This window comes from Mercurialis annua, linkage group LG2, assembly GCF_937616625.2.
Source record: "Mercurialis annua linkage group LG2, ddMerAnnu1.2, whole genome shotgun sequence".
Lineage (NCBI taxonomy): Eukaryota > Viridiplantae > Streptophyta > Magnoliopsida > Malpighiales > Euphorbiaceae > Mercurialis > Mercurialis annua.
This window is the reverse complement of record NC_065571.1, coordinates 1,486,170-1,498,760: the sequence shown is the minus strand read 5'-3', so window position 1 is coordinate 1,498,760 and position 12,591 is coordinate 1,486,170. Positions and strand designations below refer to the sequence as shown.

Sequence of the window (12,591 nt, the reverse complement as noted above, 5' to 3'; positions counted from 1 at the left end):
TTAAAAATAGAGGAAATTTATAGATTCTTCGTTTTCATTACCATATTAATAATTGCTTAATTGAATTTTAACAAAAGTTTGAATCATTACGAAGTAAACATAACATAAAAAAGAGTTGCACATAGAAGATAGATTGTAGAAACTAAGTGCAACTGTAGATATGAATAAGACATACAATTCCAAACAAACAAACAAATAGCCGGTGAAGATTTAACTGATGACGTCCACCTTAGATCTCTCCACTTCACCTGCCACCTCTTTCAACGTGCTTACTTTGAATTATTCTATTACTGAATAATACAACACCCATCTAAAAATAAGTTTGTGAAGTTACCATCATGTCATATCTCTCTATTTTATTATAAAATAATATTCTCTTGTTTTCAAAAGTAATTACGTTTTTTATATAATTATAAAAATATATTTAAAGTTAATTTTAAATGTTGTTTTAAATTTGCATATAACAATCCATTAATATGTAAATTACTTTTGTTTATATATAATAGTTAGAAAGGAAGAATGTTGTCTAGCTTTTATATTATTTGAATTATAATTTATTAGTATTAAAATTAATTAATTTTTGTTACTATCATCGATCCATTTATAACTCTGCTTATCATATACTTGCATCCAACGCACATAACATATAATACACTTATTTTAATTATTTTGCGCATATCTATTTATTTAAAAAAATTAAGTAATATTTAAATAATAATAGTCATAAAATAAGAAATTATAACAACATAAAACATTGATAAAGTTGGATACATTTTTTCAGTTTTTTTAAATCATTTTAAAAAATATATTAAATACTCCTTTTTATTTTAATTTTTATCAATTTGTAATTTTTTTTGTTTCAATTTATATACACTTTCTATAAAATTATTTTTTCATTTAAAATATTAACGTAGTTAAACAAATTTTACTAACAAACTGAATATAATCAGCTGTGTGGTTTATTATACAGTTTATACCCTTTTCATCTTTTACAATCCTCCCGGATCTCTTCCTGTCCATTTCCATGTCCACCGACTACCCATCTTCATAAATAGTCCCTCAATTTCGACTTATTTACACTCCACACCCTCAACCTCACTAATTATTCATTCCAGCCATTACTCAAACCCAGTAAATTACATTTAACAGGGTCAGGAGAATCTAAGATTCGATTCGTCGGAGGAAAGATGCTGACTCGGTGCATCGGAACTCAACGAGTCCTCCGAATTCAAAGAGCGATTCGTCATGCCAAGGTCACCATCTTCTGTCTCTTCATGACCGTCATTGTCCTACGTGGCACAATCGGCGCCGGAAAATTCGGTACGCCAGAGCAAGACCTGAATGACCTCCGTGAACGATTCTACGCTGCTCGGAAACACGGGGAGCCGCACCGTGTTCTCGTCGAAGCTACTGAGTCAACTCAAAGCAGCGATAACGATAACAAAGAGACGAATAATTACGCTGCGTTTGACATTAAGACGATCTTAGTTGATGAAGGAGAAGACGAGAAGCCGGATCCGAATAAACCGTATAGTCTCGGGCCGAAAATATCCGATTGGGATGAGCAGAGAGGTGAGTGGCTAAAGAAAAACCCTAATTTCCCCAATTTTATTGGGCCGAATAAACCTAGAGTTTTATTAGTTACCGGATCTTCACCGAAACCGTGTGAGAATCCGGTCGGAGATCATTACTTGTTGAAATCAATTAAGAATAAAATTGATTATTGTAGATTACATGGGATTGAGATCTTTTATAATTTCGCATTGCTCGACGCGGAAATGGCCGGTTTTTGGGCGAAATTGCCGTTGATTCGGAAGCTATTGTTATCTCATCCGGAAATTGAGTTCCTATGGTGGATGGATAGTGATGCTATGTTTACTGATATGGCGTTCGAAGTGCCGTGGGAAAGGTATAAGGATTCAAATTTTGTTATGCATGGATGGAATGAAATGATTTATGATCAGAAGAATTGGATTGGGTTGAATACTGGTAGTTTTCTGTTGAGAAATTCTCAATGGGCATTGGATATTTTGGATGCTTGGGCTCCCATGGGACCTAAAGGGAAGGTTAGAGAAGAAGCTGGGAAAGTTCTTACTCGAGAGCTTAAAGATAGGCCGGTTTTCGAAGCGGATGATCAGTCTGCTATGGTTTATTTATTGGCTACTCAGAGAGAGAAATGGGGTGAGAAGGTTTATCTTGAGAATGCTTATTATTTGCATGGTTATTGGGGGATTTTAGTTGATAAGTATGAAGAAATGATTGAGAATTATCATCCGGGTTTTGGTGATCATCGTTGGCCGCTTGTTACTCACTTTGTGGGTTGTAAGCCTTGCGGGAAATTTGGTGATTATCCTGTTGAAAGGTGCTTGAAGCAGATGGATCGCGCTTTTAATTTCGGTGATAATCAGATTTTGCAGATGTATGGTTTTACTCATAAATCACTTGCTAGTCGTAGAGTTAAAAGAGTAAGGAATGAGACTAGCAATCCACTTGAAGTAAAAGATGAGCTTGGGTTGCTTCACCCTGCTTTTAAAGCTGTCAAGTTACCAGCTTCTTCATGAAAGCTAAAAAGGTATCTTCTTGAAGGCTTTTGATACTGTAATGCACTACTCACTTTTGTTGGTTGCTTATTTAAAGTTGCAGCGCATGTAATTGTTATTTATTGCTTCTTTGTAGCTTGAATATTGTACCATCCTTTTTTTACTTTTCCAATAACTTTTGTATTGTTAGTGTTTAAATTATATTGATTCTTCAAAGATAAAAAAAATCTTGCGACATTACTGTTTTTCTCCTTATTTTTGTGTAACTAAGGGGTTGTGTGAGAAACTCGTGTTCTGATCTTGGGTGAAATCTGCCGTACCATATGTCTGGTGGTGTGAGGTAGCTTGTTGTGACTTCACTTGACCTTTGGAACAACTATTAGATCCACCAAACATCAATCTTATTTGGTTATTCGCCGGTAAGATTTTTCTCCACATAATGGTGAACTGGGAGTTGGAAATTAGTTTGTTGCTGTCCGTGCTTTCATAGGTTGATATTTTGCAGAATGTTAGAACGATTTTTCTATGTCATATTAGTAGGGGTAAACGGCAATTCATTATAAACAGCTGAAACTTGAGCGTAATTGTTTTTGGCTCTTTATCAAATGTTGCCTGCCGAGATGAGCTCACATGTTTACCATCATAGCAGTTGGACGAGGACTATGTGCCATCAGTTGAACATGTGTAGATTGTAATATAGGGGAATTTCTTGTCTGCTGATATAGTTTATGTTGCATGTAAACTTGCCGAGTCCTATTTTTTGGCATTTTATTTCTGTTTCTGGAAATGCTTATGAAACTCCCAAACTTTATGTTTATAATTTTTTTCTTATAAAAAATGGCGTTTCACGTTTCAGCATTTTCAATTTCCATGCATTATAGTTCCATAGTTTACTTAGACTATAGACCTCTCTGGTTCAGATTGTGATTCTCTGAGTACTCTTGGTAGCAGGTTCTCAATATGCAACACCAAACTTGAATTCTTATCAGGTGTAACATTTGCTTTAGATTTTGAGGATTTGGCATAATTGTAGTCAGTAAATTTTAGATAAGTTAAGGTGCAATACTTGTTTTCTATTGAGTTCTTAGGTTAAGTTTTAATGGTGGTTTCGATGCGTTACTCGTGGTGCAAAGTGCGTAGAGAACGTGATGGAAGTTGAAACCTGAAACTGGTGCATTCATATTAGTTGTTTCAAAATGGTAGAGTTTTATAGGATCTTATTGTTGAATACATGACTGCTAAATTAATAATATGCTCTATTTTTTGTCTATCTGAACTGAAGTTCCTACATAAGTGCGTTGATGAGGTTGTTAAGAGTTTAAGCACTGAAGTTTTTTTTGTTTTGATGAATAGCACTGAAGTTGTTAAGAGTGCATTACTTATTTTGGTCTTCATTTGGGAATTTGTTGAATTATAGAATAATATAGGGATGGATTAGCAACAAAAAAGGGGTCTGTTAGGATGTGGCCATGATAACCTTTCTATAATTAGTTGTCGTTGTTGGGTCTTAATTTCCATTTATCCTGTTCTTCTGTTGAAGATCGGCTCTTGAATGCTCATCAATCCATTGCCAGGGTTTATCAGATTGACCAGCTCTTTATTTTTAATTATATAATTATTTATTTATATCAAAATAATAGGAATTGCTATTTGAATGCAGGTAATGATGAATTTAAATTTAAATTTAAGTTTTTGATGATTCATTTGAATTTTAATTGGTCCCCAAAAAAAACACTTAACAACTTCAATATATTACATTTGGTAAAAAAAAAATTGTTTTTTAAAATTGAGAATATTAGTTGGAATTAAACAAAATATAGTAAAAAATTACTTTTTAAAATTATTTAAGACTTTATGAATAACAAGTTTTAAAATTAATGATTGGTATATTGAAAAATACAAAAGACCTCTTCCTATTTGCATTTTTTCTTTCGGAAAACAATACAGGGGTCTTTGTAGTGATTCGGAACAAAAGCAACTGCCGAGTAAGAATTAAAATAAATTAGTCGCAGATTTGTTTTACAAATCTATAAAAAGGTGAAATAAATTATTGTATTGAATTTAAATACGGATTTAGTTTTTCGAAAAAAATTTGCAGCTAAAAACTCGAAATATCATAATAATTGCTGAAACCAACATAAAACTGCTATAAAACAAGTTGAAACCATCACGAAAATCTTGAAGAAGCAATAACACTTCATAAAGCCGTCATTAAGAATCGAAATAATTGATTGTCCATAACAATAAAAATCTCGATCAACTCCGAAAAAACATCAACATAATCGAACATCAAAAGACATAAAAAAAACATCAAAAACCATTAGATCTTCCTATTTGCATATACATACTCATTTCTCATTTCCGTTCCAATTTTCGCTTTTGGTTCCATAATCCAATCAGCCTTCTATTTTTAATTTCTTAAAAAAATCAGCCTTTTATTTTTAACTCTCCATCTTACCCTTAAGATCCTGACACGTCATCCCACATCCCACATCAAGCGCCCATATTATTGGAAAAAAAAAATACAAAAATTAGCAGAAAATGTTTAACTTTAAGTTAAAATATCACTGAGCTTTCTTTTCTCTTTGGCGGCCACAACCCAACTCTTTATATGACATTTATTGTAGCGCGCTTTTTGTAAAACCCTAATTTTGCTTCGTCTTTGATTCATCACACTGTACACAATAATTTTATTAAGATTTTTGAACTTACGGAGAAGCTGTAGGTATAACAATGGAGGTTATAGCAGTAGGGCAAAAACAGAATAATAAACAACAGGAGCTTAATTTAGCATCCATTTCTGAGCTCTCTACTGGCTCTACTATAGCTCCGGTTATCTGTAGATTCGCCGTCAATAATAACGGAGCATTGGAGGTTCAGTTTTTTAAAGAGTCTGATTCTAATTCTGCTTCTGTTGATTCTGTTAATGTCGATCTCAGTGTTGCTCAGGTTAGTGTTTTTGAGTTTTAATTCTGTGTTTATATTGTTGTTTGCTTAATTAGTAATTACACGGAGTTAGACGTGACTAATGAACGACGTAGTTTGATTAATGATACAAGTTTATGTTTAATGTAATTTAAAGTAAATGTGCTTGATTAATTGTTATGATGTAGAATTTTGTTTCCTTCCTGTTTATGATTTGAATCACTAAACAGAAGTTACATTTTGTTGTCATTTCTTTGATTTTGATGTTTTTGGGGTTTTACTACTTGAAATTGTTGTTATTAGTGTTTTTTAGGAATTAAAAAAGCGAAAGCGGAATCTGAGATGCTAATGAGGTAGATTTGTATATTAATGTCAAAAATTTGAGATTCTTCGTGAAGTTTTTGAGTTTTTTGGGTTTTCCTGCTTGAAATTGCTGTTATAAGTGTTCTTTAGGAATTAAAGCGAAAGCGTAATTGAGATGCTAATGAGGTCTATGTATATTAATGCTAAAAAATTTGAGTTTCTTTCTTGAAGATTATAGCTGATGAATAATTTTTGGGAATGTGTATTTAGATACTGATTTTTGTGATTATTTGCCGTTAACTTGACTCGTGCATTTTATCTTTTCCGTGTGAATGGTCAGTTGTTCAAGCTAGGACCTCAGCTATCAATTTGTGTCTCTGAAGGTCTAAGCTCTGAAACTAATAAAGAGGTATGGAATATATTCTCAGTTGATTGGTTTTCTTTTTTGCATTTTCTCATTTGTTTTTGACTCTTACTAAGTGGTAATTGGTATATTATTTCCACAAATTTTCTGTTCTTTTCTTTTCACTTCCATTTTATGTCATTGGTTGAGAAGGTACTTAGGACTTTTTGTCTATTGTAATGTTTGTTTGATAAGAGAGAGAAAATTAAAATATACCAAGTATTCAAGTACATCTTTATGAATATGGGTTATATTTGGTCCTCCGGGCTTAATGTAGATGCATAATTATTAGTGTTGCCAGATATTCATGTCTTAACAGTATTACTCTTTACCAGACATATTCAAGAGCTATCACTCTCCAATTTAGAAATGAGGAGGAGAACACGACCTTCCATTGTGCATTTGACCAATGGAAGAAGGAAGTCATTGTTCAAGGTGCTGCTTTGGAAATTTTGTCTTAGTTTCTTAATATAAAATGTCATGCAATCTATAAGACACTTGAGATATCCTTATACCATGCAATTTTTTTTTCTTTTGCTCAATTTGTTAAGCTTTTTATCATCCTCCGACTCCTTCCATTTTTTTTCTCATCTCGTTCATTAGCTTGAAGTTTGCATCAGATTAAATTTTTTTTATATCAGCAAGTGGAAGCCAGAGGTGCAGTTAAACATTTCACATTATTCAAAAAGCATGCATTCACATATAGAGACTTTACATGCACATCTATTTATTTGATCTTAATGTGGTATACTTGAGGATTTTTTTTATCATTTTAATTAAATCTGGCAAGTCGATTTTCTTAGTATGTATAGTTAAATGGACAATGAAGTGTCATAGTTCATATCTAAATATGAGAATGATGTATTATCTCATTCTATTCTTGGTTTTAGCAGCTGAACATTTTCAATAAATTGATTATGCATTTCATGTAAATAATAATAATAATGCAACCTTAATGGTTTCTTTGATTGTCTTTTTGTTTCATGTTCAGAAAATAACTTTTCAAATGGAGCAGTCATATCTTCAAAAAGCAAGTTTGATACTAAAATTGAGGCATCATCGGCTAAAATGTATTTCCATTATTATGGACAACTTCTGCATCAGCAAAACATGCTACAAGATTATGTGAGGACAGGTTAAACTTCTGGCTATACTGTGTTTCACTCTTCGATTTTGTGTTGCATTCTTTCTTGTAATTTTTTTTCTTGAGAACCTTTTCAAAGCCTTACAACTGTGCTAGTTCACTGCACATGCTCAAAATATCTGCACAAATAAATTTAAAATGGAATCTAACATGAGTTCACTGTGTGTATAACTGTGTTGCTACATTGCTTATTTCAGGAACCTATTATGCTGCAATCATTGAGAATCGCTCAGATTTTTTTGGTCGTGTTGTTGTTGATGTTGGTGCTGGTAGTGGTATTTTGTCGTTATTTGCTGCTCAGGTACAGGACCTTTTACTGACTAAATTTATGCTATGGGCCATCATGTCCCGTGCTTTTATGTGTATGTTTCTGATGATTGATCCTGTATTCCTCCTTTCCCCCCTCTTATTAGGCTGGTGCAAAGCATGTTTACGCTGTGGAAGCATCTGAAATGGCAGAATATGCCCGTAAACTAATTGCAGGGAACCCATCACTGGGAGAAAGAATTACGGCAAGTATATGTCATGCTTTTTGTTCTTAATTTCCTGTAAGTTCCATAGTTTCTTCTCATTTTACCAGTGATGCCGTGTCTCTGAAAAATAGATAATAAAGGGCAAAGTCGAGGAAATCGAATTGCCAGAGAAAGCAGATATTTTGATCTCTGAACCAATGGGTAAAATTTAGCTTTGTCTTTGTGGCTATAATGTAATTCTATATTTTCTTGATGCTGAACGTACATGTTATTCATCATCATTGATCAATGTCTGAGCTATTGTTCTTTTCAGCGAATTTCAATGCCTTGATTCCTTTTCCCTCTGGGATCAGGAATGGATTTTTAAACAAAGATGAAATCACTGTGGATATTGAAATCAAGATAAAATTTCATGAGATTTAGCATAATGTTTGTTAAAGAAAGCTTTTCTCTATAATGCAGGCACCTTGTTAATCAATGAAAGAATGCTCGAGTCCTATGTAATTGCAAGAGACAGGTTTCTTGTCCCAAATGGAAAAATGTTCCCTACAGTTGGAAGGTAAGTGTTATTGTTCAAAATCCCTTTAATTTTTGCTCTCAGATCTTTAGAATTTTTTCTTTATCTCATTGCGGTTATTTGCAACTGTGGTAGTCATAATCTCGTCCCAAAGTTTTTATCTTCTCATGCAATAATTCCTTATAGAGAATATTTGGATGATGATGATGGTTATTCTTCTTCTGGATCTGATTACCTCTGTGTAATACGGTTATTGCTTTACGGCATCAATATCATCAATGTAACTAGATAAACTTGGCCTTTTAATTTATTTCTTGATTTGATGTGCTATTTTGTGTTTTTGTTCCGTTACTACAAGTGACGAGCTAGTGAAATTCTGTCTTTTGTTTCATGTTTATTGCTATAACTCTTCATAGTTTATACTCTTATCAACTATTATAATTTAGTGGTATGTTAGGTCAGTGAGGTTTTTCCTTGGGAAATATATTTCAAGTTTTTTTAATAGTTATTCTGTCTAATTATGATGTGTGCTTGTGAATGGTGGGTTTATAGTGAAAGTCTCATGCTTCATACTGTATATGATCATCTTGCTTTTCTATTTTATTATTATTATTATTATTTACATGGCTAGCCTATCAGTCTAAACCCACCAATGAATTCATTCTAGCTTTTGGTCTTATTATGGGTCTATGCATGATTTGCAATTAGGTCTTTTAAGCATGGGCACTCTCTTGTGCTTCTAGTGTTTGGGTATCCAAATTAGTTTACATTTACTGCTTTTAGGTAATCTAATATGAAATTTATTGCTCTTGCAGAATACATATGGCGCCTTTTAGCGATGAATATTTGTTTATTGAAATTGCAAATAAGGTATGCAGGTGAAATAATTATGAAGTTTTATGTAACAATTTTATCTTCATTGAAAGAGCACAGTAAAGAGTTTAGGGGATGATTAATGGAACTTTCTTATATCTGTATGCTTGATATTGCAATTTTATTCACTTTTAACATTGATGCGATGACTTAACTTGATTGGATTTTTCGCGAATGAAAAATTGTGATTTCCTTGATCATTGTTTTTGTATATGCAGTCCCTCTTCTGGCAGCAGCAAAACTATTATGGAGTTAATCTATCACCTCTACATGGATCTGCATTCCAGGGATACTTTTCTCAGGTCTATATGCTTTCATGTTTCTAATATTGGTAATTTGTGTTTTACTTGTGAATTTACCTTTTTTTTTTAATCTTTATGCGGTCTGTTGCACTTCCAATGCAGCCTGTCGTGGATGCTTTTGATCCAAGATTATTGGTTGCTCCTTCAATGTCTCATGTGCTAGATTTTACTGAAATAAAGGTATAGCTTCTCCCACTAGACTTGTTTCCTTTGCAGGCCTTAGGTTCTTGCCCATTGATGAGACCTTCTATCCTTAATGGAAATCGTCTAGTCTACTCTAAACAAGCTCACATGCATGGTATATTCTAATGTTTGTAGCACTTATGAGTCCTTATTGGGGTGCTATATTTCTGAAATGAATTTCAGTTGAAGATCCTTTTCAAGCAGGTTTACAACACTAGATTGTGTTTTTAGTAGACAGAACATGCCATAATGTATTGCTTGCTAAGTTTGTTTTTATTACGATCCTGGATAGAGTAGCTTCATTCTCGATGCAACGCTTCGAATATAAACTCTTTTCTTTCTAATGATGTGTCCACTTCTGGTTTTCCTGATATTAACTTCTTATTGACGCTCTTTGGCAGGAAGAGGAGTTGTATGAAATTGATATTCCATTAAAATTCACAGCTTCTGTTGGTACCAGAGTGCATGGGTTGGCTTGTTGGTTTGATGTGTTGTTCGATGGAAGGTAAGGATGACAGATGTAAATTGATTAGTACTTTCTGCATTTGCAACATGTTTTATATCCATTTATTGCCTTCTCTTTTTAACTGTCTTTGTCTACAGTTCTGTACAACGGTGGCTTTCAACTGCCCCTGGTTCTCCCACAACACATTGGTACCAAATAAGATGTGTGCTCTCTCAGCCAATCTATGTCATGGCAGGACAAGAGATTACTGGTCGCCTTCATATGGTTGCCCACAATGCTCAGAGTTACACTATTTATTTGACATTGTCAGGTTGTTATCTCCTCATTTGTGCCGTATTTTTAGGCAAAATGCATATTTGGGTCCCTGTATTTGTCTACTTTTTTGGCATTGAGTCCCTACACTTATTTGTCAACATTGACTCTCTGTATTTTTAATTTTATAGACATTGTCCCTCCATCATGGAAATGAAGTGCATGTACTTCATGTGCTGTTTGTGCAGCTTGAATAAAAAAATTATTTGTTTTTTTCGCTTTTAACTTTATTAAAATTTAGTCCCTGTATTAAGTCCCTTGATTTTTTTCGGTTTGAATTGATATGATTGACACTTTTTGACGGAGAGACCCAATGTCTATAAAATTAGAAGTGTAAGGACTAAATGTTGAAAAATAGGAATGGGGGGATCCGATGCCAAAAACAGGATAAGTGTAGGGACCTGAAAATTTGTTATGCCTATCTTTTATTGCTGATTTCTTCCATCAGTTTCTAACAAGTAGTTTAACTTAAACAGCTAAAATGTGGGGCCCTGGTGCTGAACAAGGAGGAATACTTCAGACATCATCATGCAAATTCGATTTAAAAGAACCGTATTATAGAATGTCTCAACCGCAAGCCTATCCAATGACACAAGATCAGCAACCGCACCAACTGATAAATGCACAGGTAATTGCTTATCCTACCATCAGCTCTTGTCCAACTCGGATTTGTCTAATGAAAGAAGATTTGAATGTTCTCATCTCTGCCGGTTACTCTCTTTTCCTTTAGACAGTTTAAATCGGTTCTATATTTGAGAATATAATTAAAATCTGACTGGTTTCTTGGAAAAGATTGCCATTGCATACAATTGTGTGTCGCTAAGGATGCATTCATACTGCCCCTTTTCTAGCATGGCCTTGGAACTTAGGTTCTGGTTAGCCATTATCTTTGAGTGATCCCAATCTGACCTCTTCTTGAAGCCCATGTCTCATATATCTGTATCAGGTAGTCACTTATATTAATTTTATTGACCCTTGTGTGGTGATATCAGTTAGTGACTGGACATAACAGTGGTCAAAATTTCTTACGGTCACCGAACTATAGACTTTTAAACTTTGATTAATGTTTTACATTCTGTCATCGAACTTAAGTTTTCCGCTGGCCAATAATTTGCTTGTGGCAAAGGAAAAGTTGGCTGCCACATTAGCGATAATTTGTCAGAAATCATCGAGTAACCTCCCATTTTTTAGAAAATGCAAGTTGGATTAACAAAACGTAAAAAATGAAATGATAGCAAGTGGAAGTGTAAAACACGTATAATTCAGTCAACGTGATTTCTTTACCGCGACAGTATACCTTCTGTTTCCATGAAATTAGTTTTATGATGTGGAGGCAAAAATTTAGATATTAAATAATGCATTGCTTCAATTTTATCAACTATTACTTTCATTTTCTTGTGCATATCAATTGGTTCATTGATTTAAGGGTTTTCGTAATTATCCGTTACAGTTATCTTCTTTGTAATCTCAGGATATACAGATTCAATCGGATGATTTCGAGGAACCGCCGGAGTTGATACAGCCACCACTTCAAAGTTTGGATGCTCAGCTCCAATGAGTATGTGAGAATTCTTAACATGAAACATGTTTGGAATACCAACTTTGCTGCTCAACAGCAAGTTGTCAACATTCTTAACTTAATTCTACTGTGCATGGGTTTATTACTTTAATCCCTTGTAAATTAGATTAATTAAATATTGATTCAACATGCTTTTGTTTCATTAGTTGCCTAGTTGATACTCAGCACATTTCCATTTTTCTCTAGCCATTTTACTATGAAATTCATTATATTTTTTTGAGTAAAAATGATAACAATTTTTTAATCTGAGAGCATTAAACTTTTTCCATGATGGAGATATATTAAGCACATGAAATTGACTTAACCCATAATTGTTAACATTTGGGTTGTGCATGGTCGGTTTGGTCTTGAATTGAAAAATGTTTAATATTCAAATCGAACTACACTAGTTTCACAAGAGTCGAACTAAATTGAAGTATAGCTTAGAGCGAAATCGAATCAAATTGAATTATTTAGCTGGTTCAATTAGAAAAATTCAGCTATTAACTTTTTTTTTTTACCATCACAGTTATTAATTTTGTATTAGTAAAATTATTTTCTACTTTTTTTAGATTATTAATGTTATTTATAA

At 33.4% G+C, this 12,591-nt stretch overlaps 2 protein-coding genes across 2 annotated transcripts; both read left to right on the top strand.

Annotated features, from left to right (window-relative positions):
* Positions 1–940: 940 nt before the first annotated feature.
* Positions 941–2,777, top strand: LOC126667251 (xyloglucan 6-xylosyltransferase 2). The gene has a single exon (XM_050360220.2). It carries the CDS (start codon positions 1,188–1,190, stop codon positions 2,559–2,561), a length of 1,374 nt encoding a protein of 457 aa, XP_050216177.1. The 5' UTR covers positions 941–1,187; the 3' UTR covers positions 2,562–2,777.
* Positions 2,778–4,938: 2,161 nt separating this feature from the next.
* Positions 4,939–12,184, top strand: LOC126669764 (probable histone-arginine methyltransferase 1.3). The gene is made up of 15 exons (XM_050363315.2): positions 4,939–5,489; positions 6,109–6,177; positions 6,507–6,606; positions 7,163–7,306; positions 7,513–7,616; positions 7,729–7,827; positions 7,920–7,989; positions 8,251–8,347; positions 9,121–9,175; positions 9,397–9,480; positions 9,583–9,660; positions 10,065–10,168; positions 10,267–10,439; positions 10,918–11,069; positions 11,913–12,184. The coding sequence occupies exons 1-15, from the start codon at positions 5,274–5,276 to the stop codon at positions 11,997–11,999; spliced, it is 1,632 nt and encodes a 543-aa protein (XP_050219272.1). The 5' UTR covers positions 4,939–5,273; the 3' UTR covers positions 12,000–12,184.
* The last annotated feature ends 407 nt before the right edge of the window (positions 12,185–12,591 follow it).